Source organism: Python bivittatus, unplaced genomic scaffold, assembly GCF_059951505.1.
Source record: "Python bivittatus isolate LINGU-HERP-01145 unplaced genomic scaffold, Pbiv_v1 ctg000980_np1212, whole genome shotgun sequence".
Classification (NCBI taxonomy): Eukaryota; Metazoa; Chordata; class Lepidosauria; order Squamata; family Pythonidae; genus Python; species Python bivittatus.
In genome coordinates, this window is record NW_028277125.1 from 29,591,397 (window position 1) to 29,614,136 (window position 22,740).

Below are 22,740 nucleotides of genomic sequence, written 5' to 3' on the forward strand. Positions count from 1 at the left end.
TAGCTTAAAGAAATGATAACAAACTATGGCATGTGAATACTAATGATGATATTGATAGTAGTGGACAACATAAATGTTACATGCTCTTGTTCCAATGCTTTCAGAAGGAAGTGAATTATATGTTCATCCTTGCAGATATAACAAACTCTGCTAATTTGTCCTCAATCCACTTTTTCTAATCTGCAGAGCAAATACCGTATTATGATTTTGTACACAATTCAACATTCAGAATTAAGAAGTGTGTTTTGCAAGATGGGAAAGAATACTATGTGTAAATGAAGAGAAGATTTGATGCATGCATCATTTTCCTCCTGCATATATTGATCTGAAAAAAAAATATTAATAAAGATGATATGTTACAAAACACCTTTAGAGTATATGTGGCAATGGAATTAGACTTCCACTTTATTATTACTTTGTCTTCTGATGTTACAGACCTAAAAAAAGTGAAGTTGGAGATATTGCACACCTAGGCTACTGATACTACTTAACTTACCTAGATAACCTAGTTTACATACTGAGATATTCTCTGATCTCAACAAATCAATAGTTGTTAACAACTGCTCTGTGGGTAGTATCCCCAAAGTTGTGGTTATTATTATTGTTGATTTTATTTATGGTGATTAAGACTAAGTGTAAGCTGATTTCTTGATACAGAATGCATCCTGAAAGATGAGAGTAGGACATAATGGTAATGGATAAATAATACATGAAAAAAACAAGTAATTGTTCAAATATAAATAACTGTGTACAGACACAGACACACACATATCCTTGTTTATGGATATGTGCAGAAGAACCTTGTAAACTATGAGAGAAAAAACATCTTCAACTATACCATTTTATACAATATACTAAGCAGCCCCAACACTGATGTGAACCTAGCATGATTGGTTAGTTATCTGAACTGAAACAACATGAGAATGTTGCTTCCTGTTCCCTGACTTTCCCATGACAAATACTATTTCATTTTTCTTTTTTTATTACATTTATATCCCAACTTTTCTTTGGAAGATAAAGGTAATTTACATGATAATCTGTCCTAATTTTATCCACAGAATGATAAACCTGTGAGGTATGCTGGGATAAAAGTGATTAGCCCAAATACTTCTTGGATTTGTAAGGTCCTTTGTGTGAAAAAAAATGTAACATATAAAGTATGAATAAAATATAAGATAGGTGATAGCAGGAGAATGATATCCTTGATAACATCCACTTTATGTTTGGTTTTTGAAAGAAATTGAATTTAATAGGTAAAGTTCAAGACTTCTTCAGAGACTGATATAGGATCAGAAACAGGATCCATTTCTTCTTCAATAGGACTGACACGTCTATCACAACAGATGTGCATTTGGCTGGGGGAGAAATTGGACAGTACTTTCTGTTCCCACTTTAGCAGTGTTGTATGCTTGTCAAATAAAGAATTAAGCTTCTGCCAAGAAGGGTGAACATAAGAAGTGCTATGATAGATCAAACCAATGGACTATATCGTTGAATATTCATTTGCCACAGGGGCTAAAAGCTGGTGTTTCCTGTGGGGCTACAAGTAGTCAAAAAGCATTTCTGTCCTAGTGTTATTGGCAGCAGGTATTCAGTATGTATAGCTTTCCTGAACCTGGTTCCTTCCCAAACAACTCCCAGAGCTCATAGCCAGCCCAGTGGTTCGGTATTAGGGAACTATAGTTTCATCTCACCGAAACAACACTAGATTGCAGAAGGTTGAGTTACATTCTGCTTCTGCAGATTGAGATTTTACTTACCTAAACATAGCACATGTTAACAGACCTGGCCTCTGTGATTATTTGATCCATTTTAGCCATTATTAAAAATGCCACTACTAAATAATGTTAGATATCTAGATAATACTAAATATTCTCACTAATGGCTGAAGCATGAACTTGCTACCAGAACTCAAAGAAGGGGTTAGTGACACAATTCTGGAAGAATGATGTGCATTGGGTCACAAAGTCAGACACAACTCAGCAACAGCAACAAATAGTGTTTAAGGTGCTTCCAAACAGTTGGTTCCTATCAGTACCAATGAAAAGACATTGTGAAACTCTTCTGTTATTCCTGTAACTGAATTTTCTGGAAAGAAAAATAAGGGAAAAGAGGCAAAACATAAAAATATTGCAAATGGAAGGTCATTATCTGGACACCTCATACAATTTCTTAAAAACGATGCAAGGTGATTAAACACCACACCTGGAAGTAGCTTTAAATAACAAGCTTAATCATTTTTATTTTTTTTTGTAAGTATGCAAGTCAGTGTGGAAGAAAAACAAAGCATTTCATTAATTCATGTGTCATTTGCTACAAGTGAAGTAGCCTGTCTTGGTGCACTTTTAGTATGCATGTTCCCAAAATGAAGATATTTGCTTTATTTTTTTTTCCCCTTGAAATTGGTATTTTAACAGTCATGATCCATGACTTCCCTTCTGTTTATCTTGTTAGGGGCATCTTTTCTGGCCTTGGCTCTTGAAAGAACCAGCTTAATCCTAAACACGTTTATCTGGAAGTGAGACCTGCTGATTTCAGTGAGATTTATTTCCACCCGTGGGAAAGACTTACAGACCTCATAATGTATTAAGTAGTAAAAAGTAAAATTGATGAAGACTTGTGAAAAATGATTTAATTTGCAGATTGCTATCTATTACTTTTAAACGTCTGCTATTCTTTTTTTTTACTCAACCAGAAATTATATTACTTTTTTTTTCTGTTGTTAAATGGTATTCCAGAACTTGAAAGCTTGTTACTCTCTTGTAGTATGTGGTCGATCCTAATAAAATAATTGGACAATTATGGATTATGGATTTTTCTTGTAGCTTCCTCATTGCCTACACAGCTTGTTTTGAAACGGTGTTGCTATATTTTATTTTAGCCCTTTGTACATCATTCTGTTCCTTGTCAAGATGCAGAGCGGCTTAAACAATATATGTGACAAATTTGTAAGATTTATTAATAATGCAAACTGTAAAGAGGCTGAGGCAAGAACTGGAGAAATAGTAACGCAGAGGCCTCTGCCTCTGCTTAAATCACAGCGACCGCTCGGCAGAGAGCGATCGAGCAATTCGCAACCCATTCGTTTGTAAATAACATGACTGAATGGCGTCTGCTCCTTCCCTCCCTCTCTTTCCTCTCTATTAAAAAAAATAATACTACTCTGTGCTTCTCAACCAAGCATGGGCGCTTCCCCTACGGTTTCCCACCTCCTTAGATGGTTTGAAGGACAGGTAGGTACTCCAATCGGAGAACGACCCCCTCGGGGCTGCGAACGGATCGACGCCCAAAGGTAAGCGCGTTCGCTGCGGTGCTGAATGAAAGCCGCGGCAGGCGGGCAGGCGAGGGCGGATTGGAATGCCGCACTACTAAGCTAGGCTGCCGGGAGTCCTTCTCGCGCTTGTATTGCCGCCGCCGCCGAGGCTGGAGATGGGGATGGTCCATGCATTGGCGCCGTCACGTGTTTTTCTCCTCGGAGTGAGACGAAGTGTCGGCGGCTGGAGGGGGCTGGACTCATAAACGCAGACGCAGCCGATTGTTTTGGTTTGGAGCTTTTCAATAAAGTCTGCGGAGCTGCAACTCCTGCGGCAGGAGCCCTCGCCGTCCCCAGTCAAAGGAGCGCGAGCCCCAAGTCCACCGGTCGCGGTGCCCGTTCCTGCCCGGCAGCGCTTTTTGCCTCCTCCGTTCTGGAGCGCACGAGGAGGAGAAGGAGGAGGAGGAGAAGGTGGTGCAGGACGGAGGGACTTCGCTGCCGCCGATATTGCCTTCCGAGACTTCCCTGACTGGAATGAAGAAAAGGAGGAGGAGGTGGAAGTCGCCGCCGCCGCCGCGAAAATGTGCCTCCGCCTCCTTCGCTTCTCGGGCAGCTTCTCTTCGTCTTCGCTCTCGACCGTGCAGCCGCCTGCGTGTATTCGGTGTGGAAATGACACTTTTTCTGCCTAACCAAGCAGGACTGAATGAGGTCGCTCGCTGTCTTCTCCTGCACAAGCTGGACGAGAAGCGCCTGCAGTCACCGAGCTGATTTGGGATATTGATGTGTTTGTTTGCTCGTTGGAGTCCACGAGCAAACCGCCGTGGTTCCCGCGAAGGATATTTTTATTTGGCGTTTTGGGCGAGGAAGAAAACACGGTGGCTTATGCGGTGTTGACTCGCTGGTTTCTTCTTATTACCATTATTATATTACCATTATCATTGTTATTATTTCAAAGGGACTGCTCCTGTCCCTCGGGCGTCCCACGTTTTTTCTCTCTCTCTTGCAAAACAAGCTCTCTTCTCTCCCCTGCCCCGTGCCTCTCCCTCTGGTGAGTATATTTAATCGGCACCTGAAAACCTCTCGGAGGGATAACTTGAGAAGGGGAGGGGCTGTTTGGGAGAGAAGAGACGGGGGAACCCCATCCTGCTCCTGGCGTTGGAGGAATTTCCACCCCGCATGGATGAAACGATGCCCGCTTTTCTCTTCTCATCGGCGGCTCTTCAGACCAGTTTCTCCTGGGGAGACATCGAAACTAGACTTTTGAAAGCTGCATTTCTCCTGCGGAGGGTGATTTGGGAATAAAACTGCCACCCAGACCCTGCTTCTGGAGCTGGGAGGCGGCTCTGGCCACTGAACAGCTGTTCTCTCCCTGCCACTCTTTCCTCCGCCCCTCTGTTTTTGGAACGGATTTCCAGAACTGTCTTTCTGCCTCGTTTTTATTTTTATTTTGGAGTGAAGGAGGTGATTTGCTGCTGTGTGGATTTCTGTTTTGTTGTTTCTTTCCAAAGCTGCTGTTTGCAGCAGGAGCTGCTGTACCTTGTCTCTCTTTCCAGCATGGCCAGCCCCACGGATAATAATGAGGGCTTCTTCTCAGATGTCAGGAAGGTGGGTTACTTGCGCAAACCCAAGAGCATGCATAAGCGCTTCTTCGTGCTGAGGGCAGCCAGTGAGTTGGGACCCGCCCGGCTGGAGTACTATGAGAACGAAAAGAAATGGAGACACAAATCGGGGGCCCCCAAGCGCTCGATTCCTCTGGAGAGTTGCTTCAACATAAACAAGAGGGCAGATTCCAAAAATAAGCATCTGGTGGCTCTCTACACCAAGGACGAGCACTTTGCCATTGCTGCTGACAATGAGCTTGAGCAAGAAAGCTGGTACCAGGCACTGCTGCAGTTGCACAACCGTGCCAAGAGCCATCACCACCATCATCACCACCACCACCATCACCACAGAGATGTCACAGTGGGAGGTGGGAGTTTGGGGATGGGAGAGGCAGGGGAGGATAGCTATGGTGACACAGCTCCTGGCCCAGCGTTCAAGGAAGTCTGGCAAGTGATCCTGAAACCAAAGGGTCTGGGCCAAACTAAGAACCTGATTGGAATCTACCGCCTGTGCCTAACCAACAAGACCATCAGTTTTGTCAAGCTGAATTCGGATGCTGCAGCTGTTGTGTTGCAGCTGCTCAACATCCGGCGGTGTGGCCACTCGGAGAACTTTTTTTTCATTGAGGTGGGGCGCTCTGCAGTCACTGGACCAGGTGAGTTCTGGATGCAGGTAGATGACTCAGTAGTAGCACAGAATATGCATGAGACCATCTTGGAGGCTATGCGGGCAATGAGTGAGGAATTCCGGCCTCGTAGCAAAAGCCAGTCGTCTTCCAATTGCTCCAATCCCATATCCGTGCCTCTCCGCAGCAGGCATCATGTCAACAACCCACCCCCCAGCCAGGTGGGACTTACCCGTAGGTCCAGGACTGAGAGCGTAACTGCCACTTCTCCTGCTGGCAGTGGTGTGGGAGGAGGGACAGGAGGCAGACCGAGCTCTTTCCGTGTCAGAGCCTCTAGCGATGGAGAAGGTACCATGTCCAGACCAGCTTCAGTGGATGGAAGTCCGATGAGTCCGAGTGCCAACCGAACCCACTCACATAGGCACCGCGGCAGCTCCAGGCTTCACCCCCCTCTCAACCACAGTCGCTCTATCCCAATGCCTTCCTCACGCTGTTCCCCTTCTGCCACTAGTCCGGTCAGCCTGTCATCCAGCAGTACCAGTGGCCATGGGTCCACTTCAGACTGTCTCTTCCCACGTCGATCCAGTGCATCAGTCTCTGGCTCTCCCAGTGACGGAGGTTTCATCTCCTCTGATGAATATGAATCAAGCCCCTGTGACTTCCGCAGCTCGTTTCGTAGTGTTACCCCTGATTCCCTGGGACACACTCCTCCTGCCCGGGGAGATGAGGAGCTTAGCAACTATATATGTATGGGGGGGAAGGCTGCCTCATCCTGCTGCAGTATCACAACTCCCAATGGTCATTTTGCCCCCCGCACCTGCCATCTGCAGCAGCAAACTCGCTACCCTGGTGTGCCATGCTGCCTTCGGCTTGGCAGTGAGGATGTGGGTGATTTGGAAAAAGGCTTCAGGAAACGGACACATTCTGCTGGAACCTCTCCTACCATCTCCCATCAGAAGACTCCTTCGCAGTCCTCAGTGACCTCCATTGAAGAATATACTGAGATGCTTCCCTCGTATTCCTGTGGTGGCAACAGGTTCTCTTCTTTCCGACATTCTGCCTTTGTGCCAACCCATTCTTACCCTGAGGAGTGTCTAGAGATGCACCAGATGGAGGGAAACCACCACCGGACCAACTCTGATGATGGCTACATGCCAATGTTACCAGGAGTGGCACCTCTGCCCAGTGGGGGTAGTACACCCAAAGGTGGAGATTACATGCCCATGAGCCCCAAGAGTGTGTCTGCTCCGCAGCAGATCATCAATCCTGGGAGAGGAGGTCGTCATGTACAGGCCATGGTGGACTCCAATGGCTACATGATGATGTCTCCTAGTGGCAGTTGTTCTCCAGACAATGGTCCCACTGGCTACAGCAAGCTGTGGATAAATGGGGCTAATAATCATACAAAACTCTCAGTGGAGAGTAATGAGGGGAAGCTGCCAAGTGGAGGCAGTGATTATATTAATATGTCTCCAGCCAGCGGTTCTGCTACCAGCACCCCTCCAGATTGTTACTTTACTAGCCCAGGACCTCCAGGCTCAGAAGAGCAACTAGTGCATGGTTCTGCCCAGTCCCAACATAAACCCATCTATTCCTATTTTTCCTTGCCACGTTCCTTCAAGCACACACAGCGCAAGACAGGCAAAGAAGAAAATGCCCAAATGCGTATGTCCTTCAGCTCTGGCCGCTTGCTTTATGCTGCTGCTGAGGACTCTTCTTCCTCGACTAGTAGTGATAGCCTTGGCTGTCCCGGAGGACCGGAGGGTGGTGGGTATCCTCTTCCCATCCAAACACAGCCATTGCAGCCTGCTGCTTGTACTGTGGAAACAGCTGTGCGGACCAAGAGCCATCTGGCCAGACCTACTTGTTTATCCCTGGATGGCCCAAAGGCCAGCACCTTGCCTCGCACTCGGGAACAGCTCCCAGAGCCCAAGAGCCCTGGAGAGTATGTGAACATTGAGTTTAAGCAACCAGTCTTCCCCTCACCTTTATCCTATGGAGAGGCTGGCTCCTGTTCAGAGGAGTATATGAATATGGATTGGGGAGCTGCTTGCCCAGTCAGCTTGGCCTCCATGCAGTCAAGCCGGAGTGGGACCACCCACAGCAGCAACCGGGACTATATGAGCATGCAGCTGAGTGGTGGAGCACAGTACGTAGTCTGTGCCCACACCCCATCACCTTCTTCCCCGGCCCTTCTGCTGAGTTATTCTGAGAAAAGCCCACCACCCATGCAGCTGCCTTCTCCACCTTCTCAGGCTCAGCCAGGCAAACTGGCTGAGGTTTTACCCCATTCCTGCTCCTCATCTATGATTGGGGCCCCGGGAACGAACAGCGCCTTTACACATGTCAGTCTTGGTCCCAGCCGTAGCACCCAGAGTGCCAAAGTGATCCGTGCTGACCCCCAAGGAGGTCGGCGGCGCCACAGTTCTGAGACATTTGCGTCTTCTGTCACTCCTAGTAGTAGTCTTGGAGCCTCAGCTCTACTCCATGGACCAGGAGGAGGTCCTGATGACCCAAAACGTCACAATTCAGCCTCCTTTGAAAACGTCTGGCTCAAACCTGCATCTGGGGCACTGGGGGTTGCTTCTTTGGGCCTTGGGACAGCAATGCGGAGGGAGCAAGCAGCTAGTGGATCTGGGGGAGGCTTTGAGAATGGGCTCAATTACATTGACCTGGACTTAGTGAAGGATTTTAACCACAGCCAACATCACCATCGCAGTCTCCACCCTCAGGAGAGTACTAGTCTGCTAGGGGTCAAGCAACCGCCCCAGCAGCATCAGCCACCTAAATCTCCAAAGCAGCCTTGTGGGAGTAACCACTTGAGTGATGAATTAAGTGCATATGCCAGCATTAGCTTCCACAAGCGGGAGGACATCCAGTAGAAGCCGGAGACAAGGTGAGCATGTTGTAAGCTAATCACTACTTCTTAGCTTTAAGATGGGAAGCATGGTGTTCTGTATGATCACCAAGGATGACTTGAATCATTTGTGTTACCACCTAATGAACAAGCTGCCTGACCATGGCTAGATCATATTTTGTCAGCACAGATTATGGAATGGGTTCTGTTATCCACTTTGCCTTTAGTCCCATTTGCTGTCTACTACCCTTTTTATTTGTTAGGTTATTATTAATGGGTTGGATTTAGAATATGCTCTCTGTATCACTTGGTTTAAAAGAAGGATGAGGAAAATGTTCATTCTAGTTAAAGCAGGTAAGGATTAGAGATGGTATTCTGTTTACTAATATACTACAAGCATAGTTCAAAGAAATATCTTATGAAAGGGTTGTTACTTGTAGAGGGAGAAATTGTTTTTAATAACATAAAGTAAGATATCAGGCTCTGATTATTTTGAAGCCTGTTAATTACAGAAAGTGTGTGTGTGTGTGTGCGCGCGTGTGTGTGTGCATAATAACCTAAAACATTTTGCTGTGTAATAACCTTTGAAGAGCATTTGATCTTGGTTATGGTGCCAGTTGCACAAAGAGGAAGAACTACAAAACATCACAGCCAGTTAAAGTCCTGATAATGGGACACTGAATAGATTGCTATGTATCTTGGTTTTATAATTTAAAAGTTTGGAAACAAGACAGCATATAATGGAGCACCCCTGAACCATAGTCTCTTTTTAAGTATGTAACATGTCCAGGCTAGATGTTTTTGTTGTTATTATTTTACTAGTTGTAATGTGGGTGTTTTCTCTATGAAATCTCTTAATCTACTTCTGGCTGGAATTTTGAGAAGTGTCTGTTAGTGCTCTACTGCCCTACTTGTTTAACCTTCAGACAATTGCAGCTGCAAAGAAAGGAGTCCTCTGTGTGTGTGATTGCACTAGCGTGTATGCCGCATATGAAAAAGAGGTGTGGCCTTACATTTAGGAGCTGGGATTGGAAACCTCTGCAGTCTAATCCTGAATGAGTTAGTGAAAAGTTTTGTGGCCCTGGGCAAGTTTTCTTACGTACATGTAGTAATACCTCAAAGGATTGCTTTGGGGATTAATTAGACAATGTTTGCAAACCATTGTAGACACGAAGCAAATGACCGGCTGCTAACTTGTAGCATGTGTGTGTCTCTGTGTCTGTGTTTTCTTGACACTGTTAAGAAACTTTGTATTGCAACAAGAAAGATTCCAGAACCAGCAATTCCTAAGTCATAAGATAGGTAGAATTTCTATAAACTTGTTCCACTACAAGAACTGCATTAAATGAAGAGGCAGGGAGTACGTTAGGTTTGTTTATGCCTCAAGTCTGCAAAGCAAAGTGGAAAACCAAGGGTTTTTTTTCTGCATTGGATCTTTTCCGAAGTATGTGTTTTAGGGAAGTGGATATAGCAGCCACTCTTTTAAAATATTTCTTCTACTGATTATCTCATCAAAATGTTGATGTTCCTGCACAGCTATGATTCTGTTCCAAGCTTTGTTACCATCACAGTCCTCATGATTGGAACTGACCCGCTTTGCCCCTCCCCTTATCTTTGATCCATAGTAATCACTGGTGAGCCATAGAAAATGTTTATACTGGCACAGATGGAGGCGAATTCAGCAGTATGCTTTTTGATCTTAAAATGTCATAACACAATTCTTCTGTGACGTGTTTTAATTGCTTGTTTGCTGGTTCCAAGTATAAACAGTGTTGAGGGATGGCAGTGGTAATGGCTCTTAAAAAATCCTAGGGTAGATTTCCTGGAGCTGAACTTGGGAGACCTACAAATGAATACTAAATGCTCTGAATAAACAGCATCAACAACAGAACACTTTTCATTGTGAAGAACAAATCAAGCATCTTATTACTGTTTTCAGCTATGTAATTAACCACATATTACCATATGGAATATGAAAAAGTATGGTTCCTTTTACTTTATGTACACCAAGACATTTTTAAAACTTCAGCATGAGAAGAGCAAACAGCAGAAAATAAATGGCATGGGATAACTTAAAAAAAATGATTAAAACAAAAGTAATATCAACCCAACTTTGACAGATAGGATACAATCCCAATATCTAGAACATAATAACTGTGAATTGCTATATCCAGCCTTGTTAGTTTAACATCCATTCAGAAATAATTTAAACCATTTTCCTGGCACTATTCTCAAGGCTCCATTGTGCCAGAACAGAATTGTTTCTCCCATTTTGTTTTTGTTCTTAATGAGAGACAACCTATCCAAGTTACAGAACTGCTATGAATGTTGTAGCATTGACACTGCAGAGCCTATATGCGGTTACTTGTTTTATAGTCTTTTTTTCTGTGACTGTTCATTCGGTGTGCCAATATCAAGTTAGTCACAGAATTCACACCAATCTGGTAGTAGATAGGAATATCTTAAAGCTAACAGTATGGAAATATTATCATTTCTTTATTTGATGGTTTCACTCTGATTGTTGTATTAGATATATGGTCTGCATGTGTGCATTATTTTAATTTAAAAATTAATATGATTTTTTTTAGTGCAGTGCCTTAAGACAGGGATTGTAATATATCACTGTTCAAGTAAAAAACAATATGTTGAACGTTTACTAGGCAAGTTCCACCCCCCACCCCCCCAAAATAATGCATGCTGCTTTATAATGTCTAGCTAGCAACACTTTCAATTTTGCAGGCAAATGTTTACACTATTTGAAGTTGGGGAATTTAACTTTTGGAAAACCTGCTCTCTCTCTCCATAGCCTGTGTGTGTTCTTTAGAGAATGGGAATCAAGAGAAGAAAAGAACATCTAGCATTTCTCCATACCCTAGGAAGAATTCTTGGCCTTGGGTATCCAGCATCCATACATATGGAAAGCTCAGTTTACTAAATGGAGAGAGAGATACTGACAAAATGTAATTAATTAATGAATTAAATGAATTAAAGCAAATCTAAGTCTATATTTTCAGTGCTATAAAACAAGAGACATTAACCAATCCTTGGCAATGTGCTTTACTGACTAGGCCAGTAGAATTTGCAGTGCAAACTATTAGGAAAACACAATTTTGTTTTTTTATACCGTAAAGAAAATCTGACTAATACAGAGCAATGTGCTATGTCAATTTAAAGGGTTAGTGGTCTGTGAACATTGCATATGAGCAGAATTAACGATGTACAGCAATCCTGCAGTTTGCTACTTACCTCCCTTTCAAGGAACAAAATACTTCATTCCACAATATGTGAACAATAAACACAAATGTAAAATGCCATTGTAGTGAATCTGATGATACAAATGCAAAAGATAAAAAGTTTCAGCAGTTGCTCTTGCCCACATTGACCTGGTAGAAACTTGTCCAATTCTTTTTTTTTTTTGGAAGAAAAGTAAGTAGTGGCACTTTAATAGTAATATGGGCTGTAGGTCTTCTCAGACTACATAGGCTGCAAACCACAATTCTAATATGTCTTAAAAAGTCAAGAATAGTAATAGTAGTTACAATCACATTTGTATTGCATCTTTTCTCTTGGCCTTCAAGATGTTCTGCCCTTTATTCCCTGTTCCAAATTTTTCCCAACAGAAAATAATCTTGTTAGTTAGACTAGGCTAAGAGTTGGTGATAGATCCAGTGAATACCCGTGTCTGAGGGCAGACTTCGACCTGAGTTTTCCCTGTCTTAGTGAACAGTTTTGCTACTACACCCCATGTTTTTGTTAATCCCTTACCTTGCACTTTTGCCAGTATCATATGGACCCTCCATATTTGTAAAATAAAATGGCTGAAATTCTGCAAAATCTCATCCAACTCAGAGATTTCAGCAATCTTGCCTGATGTTTTAATGATTTTATTTGAGATGTGGGGATTTTTTTCTGGTCTGGGGCAGAAAAAGTTGTAGCCCCTTTCGTTTGTGGTATAACTCTATGGCAACCTGTACTCAGTTTGTCCTCATCCTTTTGAGATCTAATGGTTTCAAGTTTGATTTATAGGTGAAGATTTTAAAATGTACATATTTCATGAATAATCCAAAATTATATTCAAATTAGCATTTTTTTCAGGGAATAGAGTTCACTTATTGATATTCATTGGCACAAACAATGAAGACAGTAAAAGCCATATTTTGAATTGTTGATTACGGGCTCTTGTGAATTGGCCGCCCCCCCCACCAATCAGCTGGGAACTACCATTGCTGGTAGCTACCAATGACCAAAAGTCATTGTTGTGACTTTTTCCATTTTTAGATAGTGATGGTTGATATAGAAGTGGCATCATTGGAGGGCAGGCCTGGCTTGCCCCATGTTCCAACTCCTGGTATCTTGGCCTGGTGGCAGGAAATTAGGACTATGTAAAAATGTCACAATATACAAGGTGGGAGCTTGGAAGCTTGTCATCTTAACAAGCACCTGAAATACAAGTTTTTACTTTTTTCCCCCTAATTACAAAAATAATTTGCCTTTTGCACATGAAACTGAAATTGTGGGATGAACCCTCTTTATGAACCAGTTAGCCTAGAACAAGTTCTGATTGATTGTCAGTTACGTGTGAACACAATACACTCATCAAGAAGTAAACATACCCATATCATAGTGTCTTGGTAACATTACATAATCAGAGCAGCTGTCCTAAATCGGTTTTCATCATGAAATTAATGGTTTGGGAGGGGGAAAGGGAGATTGTTTGAAAATGTCTTCAGGGACATTTTGGACTTTACTGAACTTTATTTAGGTGAAACTGAAAAAATGTCTATTTTAAGCAATATTTTGATGTATACTATTATGCATTATTTTCCCCAAGAAAATCTTGTTCAGTGATGTTATGTGTGGCTATCCCAACATACTTGGTTCTCTTTGCAACCATGGAAACAGCTGTATTTTCTGGAGTGGAAAACATTGTTAAAAAAAACTTCTGTAATATTCACAGGCGCAAAGAATTCAAAATATAGGGTCTATGTCCAAACTGTTTAGAGTGTCTTTCAAATAAAAAAAGTTAAATAATTTTTGTTCCACTGTGAGCCAACTCTGGGTGGCTCACAGTGGAACAGACAAAATAGAATACGATATAAATAAGAAGCAAGGTAACTAAGAACATATAAAAATAAAAGTAAACAACAAGATGGCAGATCTGACCAACAACACAGAAGACATATACAAACACCTCCTATGAGGGACTCCAGCCACCCTAGCCCAGGGCATGGGAGAACAATCAGGTCTTTAAGGTCCACTATAATGCCATCAGGGTGGGAACCACCCAGATCTCAGGGGAAACCTAATTCCAGAGGGCAGGTGCCATCACAGAGAAGATGTGCTACCTGGGTCCTGAAAGATAATGCTTTTTAATGGAAGGGACCCAAAATATGCCCACTCTCTTGGCTTGTATTGGCCAAGCACACACCAAAGGAGATACACAGTCCCTCAGATAACTGCACCATTTGCTATGTAGGTCTTTATAGGTTATAACCAGCACCTTGAACCCCAATGAAAAGCACCTGGCAGGCAGCACAGCATGCAGAGCAGGAGTACGCATACTGAGGCATACCCATAGCTGCATTCTGGATTAGTTGGTCACCTAATGCGAAGAGAGGACTCTTTGGAGAAGACCCTGATGCTGGGAAAGATTGAAGGCAAAAGAAGAAGAGAACGGCAGAGGATGAGATGGTTAGATAGCATCACTGAAGCAATGAGCATGAAACTGAGCAAACTCAGGGAAGCAGTGAAGGACAGGAAGGCCTGGCACAATATGGTTCATGGGGTCACGAAGAGTCGGACACGACTTAACGACCAAACAACAACAACCAGAATGCAAGATGGTTGCACATAAGAAGTCAAATGAATTGTTGGAAGTGTAATTTTTTTTTAGGTGGCATCAAAACATGTGTGATTTCACAGTCAAGGCAAGAGTGCACATCCAGTTGAAAAAGATTTTACAGTATAGAAATTATGAATGAAACATAGGACCTCAATCTTCTTATTTATAAAAATCTTTAAAAGAACTTCCACCAGAACAGCAAGGAGAGATTGGTTTGAACTAGTCTCTGTGATATTAGAGGACTTCCGTGGTAGGAATTTCTATTTTTTTTATTATTTATTTAGAGGAACGTGTGGATGTGATACCTTTCCCCATTCTCAAGTGGTACAGCCCACCAAATTATGTAATATGTAGAATAGTATTAATTTTCAGTCCGTATCTCTATGATTATTTCTTTAATAAACTTGAAAATACCACTGGAAGAAAGTGACCAAGTTGTGTGCATTTGCATATATGTGCTTGTTCTGAGTAAAACATCACAAGTTAGATTCTGATCAAATTCTTTGTTCCTGAAGGTCCGACACATAGTAAGCTTTTTTTCTCTTTTTTCTGTCATAATTTACACACAGAATATATCTGCTAAGTGCTATTAGAATATTTGAAGTTTAGCGGTAGATATTGAGCCCGATTTCAGATTGAGTGAAGGTATTCAACTGTGCATAAGATGATGAAGACAAGACTACTAAAATTAGAAACCTGCTAGCAGAGATATTTAGCAAATTATTTTATTTAGCAAATTATTATTACAGTTAAGTGGTTAGATATAATCCTCTGATGACCCTGATAATCTAAGCATCAGTGAACTGCTACTGTAAAATGATAGACATCTTTTCAGCTCCTGCTCACCTTCATTCTACAGAGAAATTTAAGATTGAGTCTCTAAGGACCAAGGAGGCTTGATGGGAGAGCCATACCTGCTTGCTCTCTCCTTATATTTATTAACCAGGCAGAAGAGATGTTTTATTCTAAACCACAGGTGGGTAGAGAGAACTTTATTTTGTCTTCCTGCATTCTGTTGCATCTACAACTTTAACTTTTGGTCCACCTCATTTTTTTGCATTAGGGATGCTGGGAGAAACTTATCTGGGATGATAAAATGCAGAAAGAGAAATATGGTTAGGAATTAGTACCTTCAATGTATCTGTCCCTTCTCATGTTAAAGGCTCCCTATTGCTTTCATTTTATGATTAGGTTCGCACCATTTTAGGACCAAAAGAACAGCTAATTTGCAAATATACAAAATTTGGAGAAACTTTTCTTGCCATGTTATCATTAATTTATAATGTATAGTATGGAACATGAACTGTATTACAGATCTAACCTTTGGGTTTCCTTTGGGAAAACAGAATATGTAACAAAACATTTCCATTGGATATCTTGCATTTTAAACACTATAAATGTATTTAGTTTAATGATTCTGCTGTCATGCTCAATAACATTTGAGTTTTAAGGGAAGAGTAAATTGAGCAAGTAGACAGAAGATAGAATATGCTTGTCAGGAATATTTGAGAAACAACATATAGGGGCAAGTGATTAAATGTAAGCCATTCAGGATTTTGCTGCTTGACTGGAACATCCCTCATGCATCCCTGAACAAATACCTTTAGTTGTTGGGGGGGGGGGCATTTCAGAGGATCCTCCAAAGCAAACTTTTTTTTTAATGTGGCTGAAAATGGGAGGAAATTGGCCGTATCTCAGCCCTGCACAAATAGAAATACTTTTTACTCATATAACTAGCCATCAATAAGTTGAATTGAAATTACTACATTTATGTTTATTCTTGCCATTTTGTTCTGGGAGCCTATACGAAATTGTGAAGATTTAGGAACGAAAATCAATATAAATATTTTGAAAGAGAGCAGTCCACCTCCTCTGCGGAGGAGGATAGGGATATTCTTGGAAGTGTGGAATTCCAGGTGTGGAAATCTTTATTACATTAATCTTATTCCTTCCTTCCCACAGATAGATTAACCTTTTTTTGATTAATGTAAAGCATGAAAAACTGTTTCCTGTTCTTCAAACTTGCTAACTTCTGCTGTTATTATTTAACATTTATTTTTCTTCATTGAGCAGTTGTATGAAACATAGAATTAACATGGCCCTTGCCTATTAAAAATGTTTACACATATCTCTATAGCATGATACATTATCAGTGTAAATTGATCCTGTATTGAATATTTCCTTTTGATAAAGCAATTAGGGTGCACATTAAGTATATACAGAATCTTTTTTAGAAAGCAAGAGTGATACCAGTCACCTAACTGGTTGGAATATAACTTTTAAAAGTGATCAACATACAGAGCCCAGAATGCTCCAAGCATTTTATGTTGGATTAGACCAAGAACAATTTGTATATGTGCTATAATTTCTTGAGATTCAAAAATAAATTCTTGTAACAACATGTATGTATGTATGTATGTATGTATTTATTTTTCAAATTTAGTCACTCACTCAATGAGCAATTCTGGGTAGTTTACAGTAAAAGCAAAACAAAAATAAATACCAGTTAAAATACTGATTAAAATACAATGAACCATTGTTCAATTAATAAATAACATCTTCCAAGGTAATTGATGGTAAGTGACAGTTGTTAACCTCGGGAACACCTTCAAGGTTTCAGCCGCTCCCAGGGTTGGTTACCCCTCCTCAACCCCCATGCGAGTTTGCAGAGCCAGGCCTTCACCTCTTTCTGGAAGGCTGGGAGAATGGAGGCCCGCCTCACCTCCGGGGCAAGAGTGTTCCATAGGGTGGGGGCAATGCCAGAGAAGGCTCTCCTCCTGGGCCCTGCCAGTCGATATTCTTTCATAGATGGAGTCTGTAACATACCTTCTCTGCCTGATCAGCTGGGACGGGTTGACATAATGGGGATGAGATGGTCCCTCAGGTAGCCTGGTCCCATGCCATGTAGGGCTTTATAGGTGTTAACCTTGAATTGGACCTGGAAACAAACTGGCACCCAATGCAGCTCCCGCAGCAAAGGTGTTGCATGTGCCATCCTAGGGGCACCCAGAATTGTTCATGCAGCCACATTTTGCACCAGCTGTAGCTTCCAGATACTTCTTAACGGTAGCCTCATGTACAGCACATTGCAATAGTCTCTACGGTCTATATTTTTAGTCTATATTTTTGTAGTACAGTCTGTATAGTTTCTGTATTTGTAAATTTTTGTAATAGCCTATATTTTTGTAAAAGTTGTGGAGTAGAGTTTTGAGATAGGATTATATCCTGCATTTTTAATAATGAAAAAAATACTGTTATGGTACAATCTTTTTCTTAAATTTTATTTCTTGTGTAATTTATTATGCCTTATGAAGGAGTTGACAGAACAACAGAAATGGCAGTAAGAGCTATGCTGCCAATCTTACAAATAAATTATTTTTGATCAGATCAAAACTTGAATTTGGTATTTACACTAAACTTTTGTCTAAACAAAAAACTTCAATGTAGAGACATAAACATTTCCATTAATTGTGCTTTTGGGAAGAGATTTGCACATATGTCAGTTAGGCCTCACACTTGGAAAATGATTTGGAAGAAGTGTTTTGGACGTTGTGCAAACATAGCACCTCTCTACTGTTTGTTAAGAGTACAAATTTTTTCAGGCTTCCACATAAGGGTGAAAAAAAGATGGTACTACTTTAAGGAATCCACTCATTCCTTATGAGTCCAACTCTTTTCACACGAAACCCTGAAAAAAGCCAGGCTGTTTTAATAAATAGTAGAGAGAGTAGAGATGCTGTGTTTATGTGAGGTCTGAAGCACTTTTTCACAATCATTTTCAAAGCATGTACAGTCCTAATGTCCAGGTTGATTGGAAAGGAAAAGCTATGGTAGTACTTTCATGTAATATATAGTGGTTGATAAATGTCTGAAAGATTAAATGTTGCAGTTCATAAATTAATATGATTGTTCTATGTTCTAATAATGTTACCTGGTTAAATATCCGTTAAAAAGTGTTATAAACATTTCTTTTGACCCACTTTGGTGTCTTGCATGTTTCTACAAGGGAAAAGATGTGCAGGCATGTATCTGGGGATGTGGTTTCCCAGGCTTTTGAACTAGTAAGGAATGTTTCCCAAGATGGAAGAATGAATGGTTGGATGGTACTTTTTGCCTCAGGGTTTAAAACTCAAAAGGAATGTTATCATGTATTCAAGTCCTGTTTCACAAACTTCTTTGAACGAGATCCTGGTAAAGTCTTTGTTATTATCAAACACTCTTTAATAACAAAAAGGGATCTTCCCAAAAATGTTCACTGCATGATGATGTTGAAAAGGTGAAGGATTTGTCCAAATTGTGGTTTTAATCTTTTAAAAATTTATTTACATGGGAAAAGCTAAGTCTGCATAATCACAATAGTACAAATCAACTTGATGCTAATATCTCTATGGACACCCCATCAGTTTTTCCCAATACCTTCTCTATGATTAAGTTGAGGGTACCAGAATTCAGTGTGAACCTACTTTGTAATTTATTGTTATTGTATTGTTAATGATCTGTAATGAAAGTCGGTGCAAAAAATAGCATGTATTTGGGGGAATGGGATTACTAAAATACCAAGCTCTAAAATATGAGTGGAATGAGCAATGTATATATTAGTGACAGAATATCCTAAATTTATGATGGTGGTATTATTACATTCTGGTTATATGTATGTAACAAAAGAAGAGTGACTCTTCTGCCTGAATTTGTCTTGGTAGAGGGAAAAGAGAATATTTTAATCTAATGTTTGATTCCTTATTTCCTTTCTCATGCCATCTGCCGAATTATATAACATTGTTATTTATTATTTATTATTATTTATTAAATTATAGCCATTAAATTTCTGCAGGAACTCAACAAACACTACATAACAGTCCTTTCTTCAGTTTTACCCACAACAATCACCAAGTGAGATAGGTCGGGCTGGGAGAAACTGACTCATCCAAATTCACCCAATTAACTTCCATGACCGAGGTTGGACTTGGTCCTAGTCCAACACTTTCAATCATTACAATAACGTTTTAAGGTTCATGTATATAGGATTCACCCAGAAATGTTATTTAAACTGTGCCTTCATCTCAGGATATTGTGACAACTCTGAAATAGGATTTCTGAAATATTCTCAAAATGTTAATACTGATACAAACCCCAGTTAAATTTTAATCAGCCAGGTCAATATTTGGTTGTTGGTTGATTGGCTAGGGGTATAATTCTCTTTTCTCCAGGAGCTGAAAGTATGTCACTAGCACACCATCCGCCAATTATATGTAGAACAACTCTTGTGAAATAGGCTGGATGCTTAAAGGCCCAGTCTCCATTGAGTTTTCATAGTTGAGGGTGAACTTAAATCTAGACCTTCCAGTCCCAGTCTAGCTCCTTATTCTTATCCTTAGATGTTGGTAGGACCCTATTTTGTTTACTATTCATTGGTGAAGTAATTTACCAAATTTTATTCTGCATCTGAAAAGGTTTTGTGACATTAATGGCCTCTTACTTTCAATGTTTTAAGCATTTAAATTCTTAAGACAGAATGATAGTTGGTGGTTTATCAGATAGAAATCAAGAACTTGTATATCCCCGCTATCCTAGGCTTGACTGTCTATCTGTCTGTCTGCACATGCATATGTATATTATGCCCTGTAAAATTCTTATTCTTTTTAAATGGATTATAGACTTTTAGTAAGGTTTTGCTGGAACACAACCTACATATTTTAGTTGCAGTTAGATAAGCAGAATTGATATTTCTGTGTGAACTTTCTCAGGACTCTAGCAAGTGTCACTGTGTCAGGGAGAGGATGGTTCATAACTAGTTAACCAGTGATGCCATGATATCATTGTCCATATCCACAACTCTGAAAAAAACACTTGGAGGGATGGTTGAATTTCTCTGTCACCTTTTGCTTCTAGATAGTTCTGGACTCCGTTTCTGATTCATTCTGTGAAAATAAAGGCTTACTAGGACTATGGTTTCATGATTATGGAGCAAGCAAGGAACAGGAATTAGTTAAAACAAAGAACTGGTTAATGTGTTGTGGTAAAGCATAATATGGTTTATTTTTGACTTAGTATGATATGTAAACTTATCCACTGAGGTTTGGAAATAATGTTTTCTTTCTTGGGTTAGAATTACAGATCATGCTAATCCCACAATATACACACCACATTATGGCTAAACACAATTTGTGAACTTAAAGAGTAAAGATAGGTAATCTGTTCACAGACCCATTTTTGTGCCCTCCAGGATCATTCCTCTGGCAGCAAAATGGGAATATTTGATAGTTTAAGTTTTAAAATAGGGTGGGTGTTTGTGTATCAGAACTTTTTATTGAGAAAATATAATGTGGATTAAAATGCAGATATGGCTTAGAAAAATGTGTATGAATTGGTTAATAAATTAAATAATTCCCTTTGTGAGTCTTCTAAACATTTTTCCTGTTAATGTAAATATAAGGAAATTCCTAGACATTCTGTTGAATGTTATTACAGAAAAGAATAACTTGGTAAATTCTAATAACTTGTTAAATTAACTAGGTTTAAAATCTATCATCCAAGTTTTCAGTCAGTAAAAAATATAGTAAGACAAAATCTGGAGTTTCCACTTGTCATTTTCTTACTTGATAGTAGTATTTTATTGGATAGGCCTTATTCTGAAGGAACATGGCAGACCATAATGATTATTTCAGGTCTGTTGATGTGATGGAAGACATGAGCAGGGAGGATTCTGCAATGGAGCTTCAAGGTTGCCAGGAGGGGGAAGAGAGGTTCAAGGGAAAGCACCTCCTCAGCCCCCAGCTGGAGTGTGGGAAAGTCAAGAGAAGGAGACTGGCCCCTCCCTAAGGGCATCATGGTTATAGTTGCTGTTGTTCGGAATTAGAGTTAGTCTGGCGAGATTCTTTCTATTAGGTGTAAGCTAATAAAGGAGCTGAACTGATTCTGGACTGTCTCGCTACCCCTTCTTGGACTGAACCTGACAGTTCCCCATCTTATGTTTTTTCCCTAAAAGATAGAAGTGCCAATGAGATCAATTTAATGTATCTTATTCCAAAAATAAGAGAACTGTAAGAGTGGTCACTTTAGTTAGAAATGGTCTTGCATCCTTTTTAAAATTATTTATTTAAAGTTTTTTAAAAATATAAAATTACAAAAATCCCAACTAACCACAAAAGATACATAACAAACTATGAACAAAAAATTAAACAACAGAAGAACATAGGTAATAACAAACATTAACAGAGAAAAAAAAGGAAAATATTATGGACCATCTAGTCATGTCACCTCTATGGTAAGTATTAATATATGAAAATTTCAAATTAGAAAAAAAACCCTGTTCTTGTAAAATATCATAAAGTCTGTGCCAAAAATAAACATGTTGCATCATTTTTTGATTAGTGGAAAAAAATGCCTAGTAGAGTGAAAAGAATTGAATGATTAATTATATTCATTTTTGTTTCTGGATTCCATTTTAGCATGAGAGATTTTAACTATCTAGCAACTTGATACTTTTAGTGATAGTACTGTAACTAAATGCATTACAGGTAATAAAACAACAGAAGCAAGCAAGTAAGTAAATATTTCAATCCTCCAAATAAAATTATAGATGAGGAAAGGACCAGCATATACTAATAATATATTACACATGAAAATATTTCTCAGTTCATTAATGTCATACATATTCCTTTCCATTTTGTAAGCAATAAACACTTCATTGATACAGTTGAGCTCTTACAACTAGCCTACATTCATTCTGGTAGCACAGATATTTTGGTGGAAAATTGCTAAATTCAGTGTACAAGAAAAGACTTGAACAGTGCAAGAAATATTGTGGGTGAAGATAGGTTTCATATCATTAAAAAATGATTGATGCATTGAGAAATGTCCACATTGCCATATATTTAAAAGAAGAAGTACTAAAACTGCCACAAGCCATGAATAAAAATGCTATATACTCAGTTTGATAACAGACAGTGCTCTGGCAAAGATAAGAAGATTATTTAGGAAAAAAAGTAAAAAGAAGGTCTTAATTGTCCATGGCTGCAGTGTCCATTTAATGGATTTTTTTTAGCCAAAGATTTAAGTAATTCTCAGGGATTTTTTTTTTTAAAAGTTGAAGTTGCAGGTTATTTCCTTAACAACCATTTTGTTTCAGATTTGGTGAAGAAAGCAGAACTAATTTTTCTTCAAGGTGTCTTATAGAATTCTGTGACTAATTTTGTTAGCTTTTTTAAAAGAAAAGCCTATTCCCATAACGGTTTGTGAAAAATACTATTATAGAATCGAAGAAAGCAATTCAACTAAACTAACACTGAGTTAAAGATTATATACTTAATATAAAAGTATACTTAGTAAACTTCAGAGATTTTGCTACTGTAATTTAAAAGGCATTTCAGGAAGCTGAAGAAATACCTAGCTGAAAAATTAAACTGAAGGAAATACATAAAACACTAACTGTTTCTCATAGTATTTCAATATTATCAACATATATTTGAACAAGAATATCTAGATTCTGAATGAAATGCTGCTACAGTGGTATGGGCTTTGTAATATTAGTCCTCAGTTATATCTGCCACTATATTTAATGG

General features: G+C 39.8%; 1 protein-coding gene across 2 annotated transcripts in view; it reads left to right on the forward strand.

The window, feature by feature from the left end:
• The first annotated feature begins 2,517 nt into the window (after window positions 1-2,517).
• IRS1 (insulin receptor substrate 1) overlaps window positions 2,518-22,740 on the forward strand; it is a 56,136-nt gene continuing 35,913 nt past the window's right edge. The window contains exon 1 of one of the 2 annotated variants that reach the window (XM_088131927.1): window positions 2,518-8,387. In XM_088131927.1, coding sequence (XP_087988053.1) covers window positions 4,808-8,362 — 3,555 coding nt within the window. In that variant the 5' untranslated portion in view covers window positions 2,518-4,807 and the 3' untranslated portion in view covers window positions 8,363-8,387. The remainder of the gene's footprint in view (window positions 8,388-22,740) is intronic. The other variant, XM_007420457.3, reaches the window with a different exon arrangement.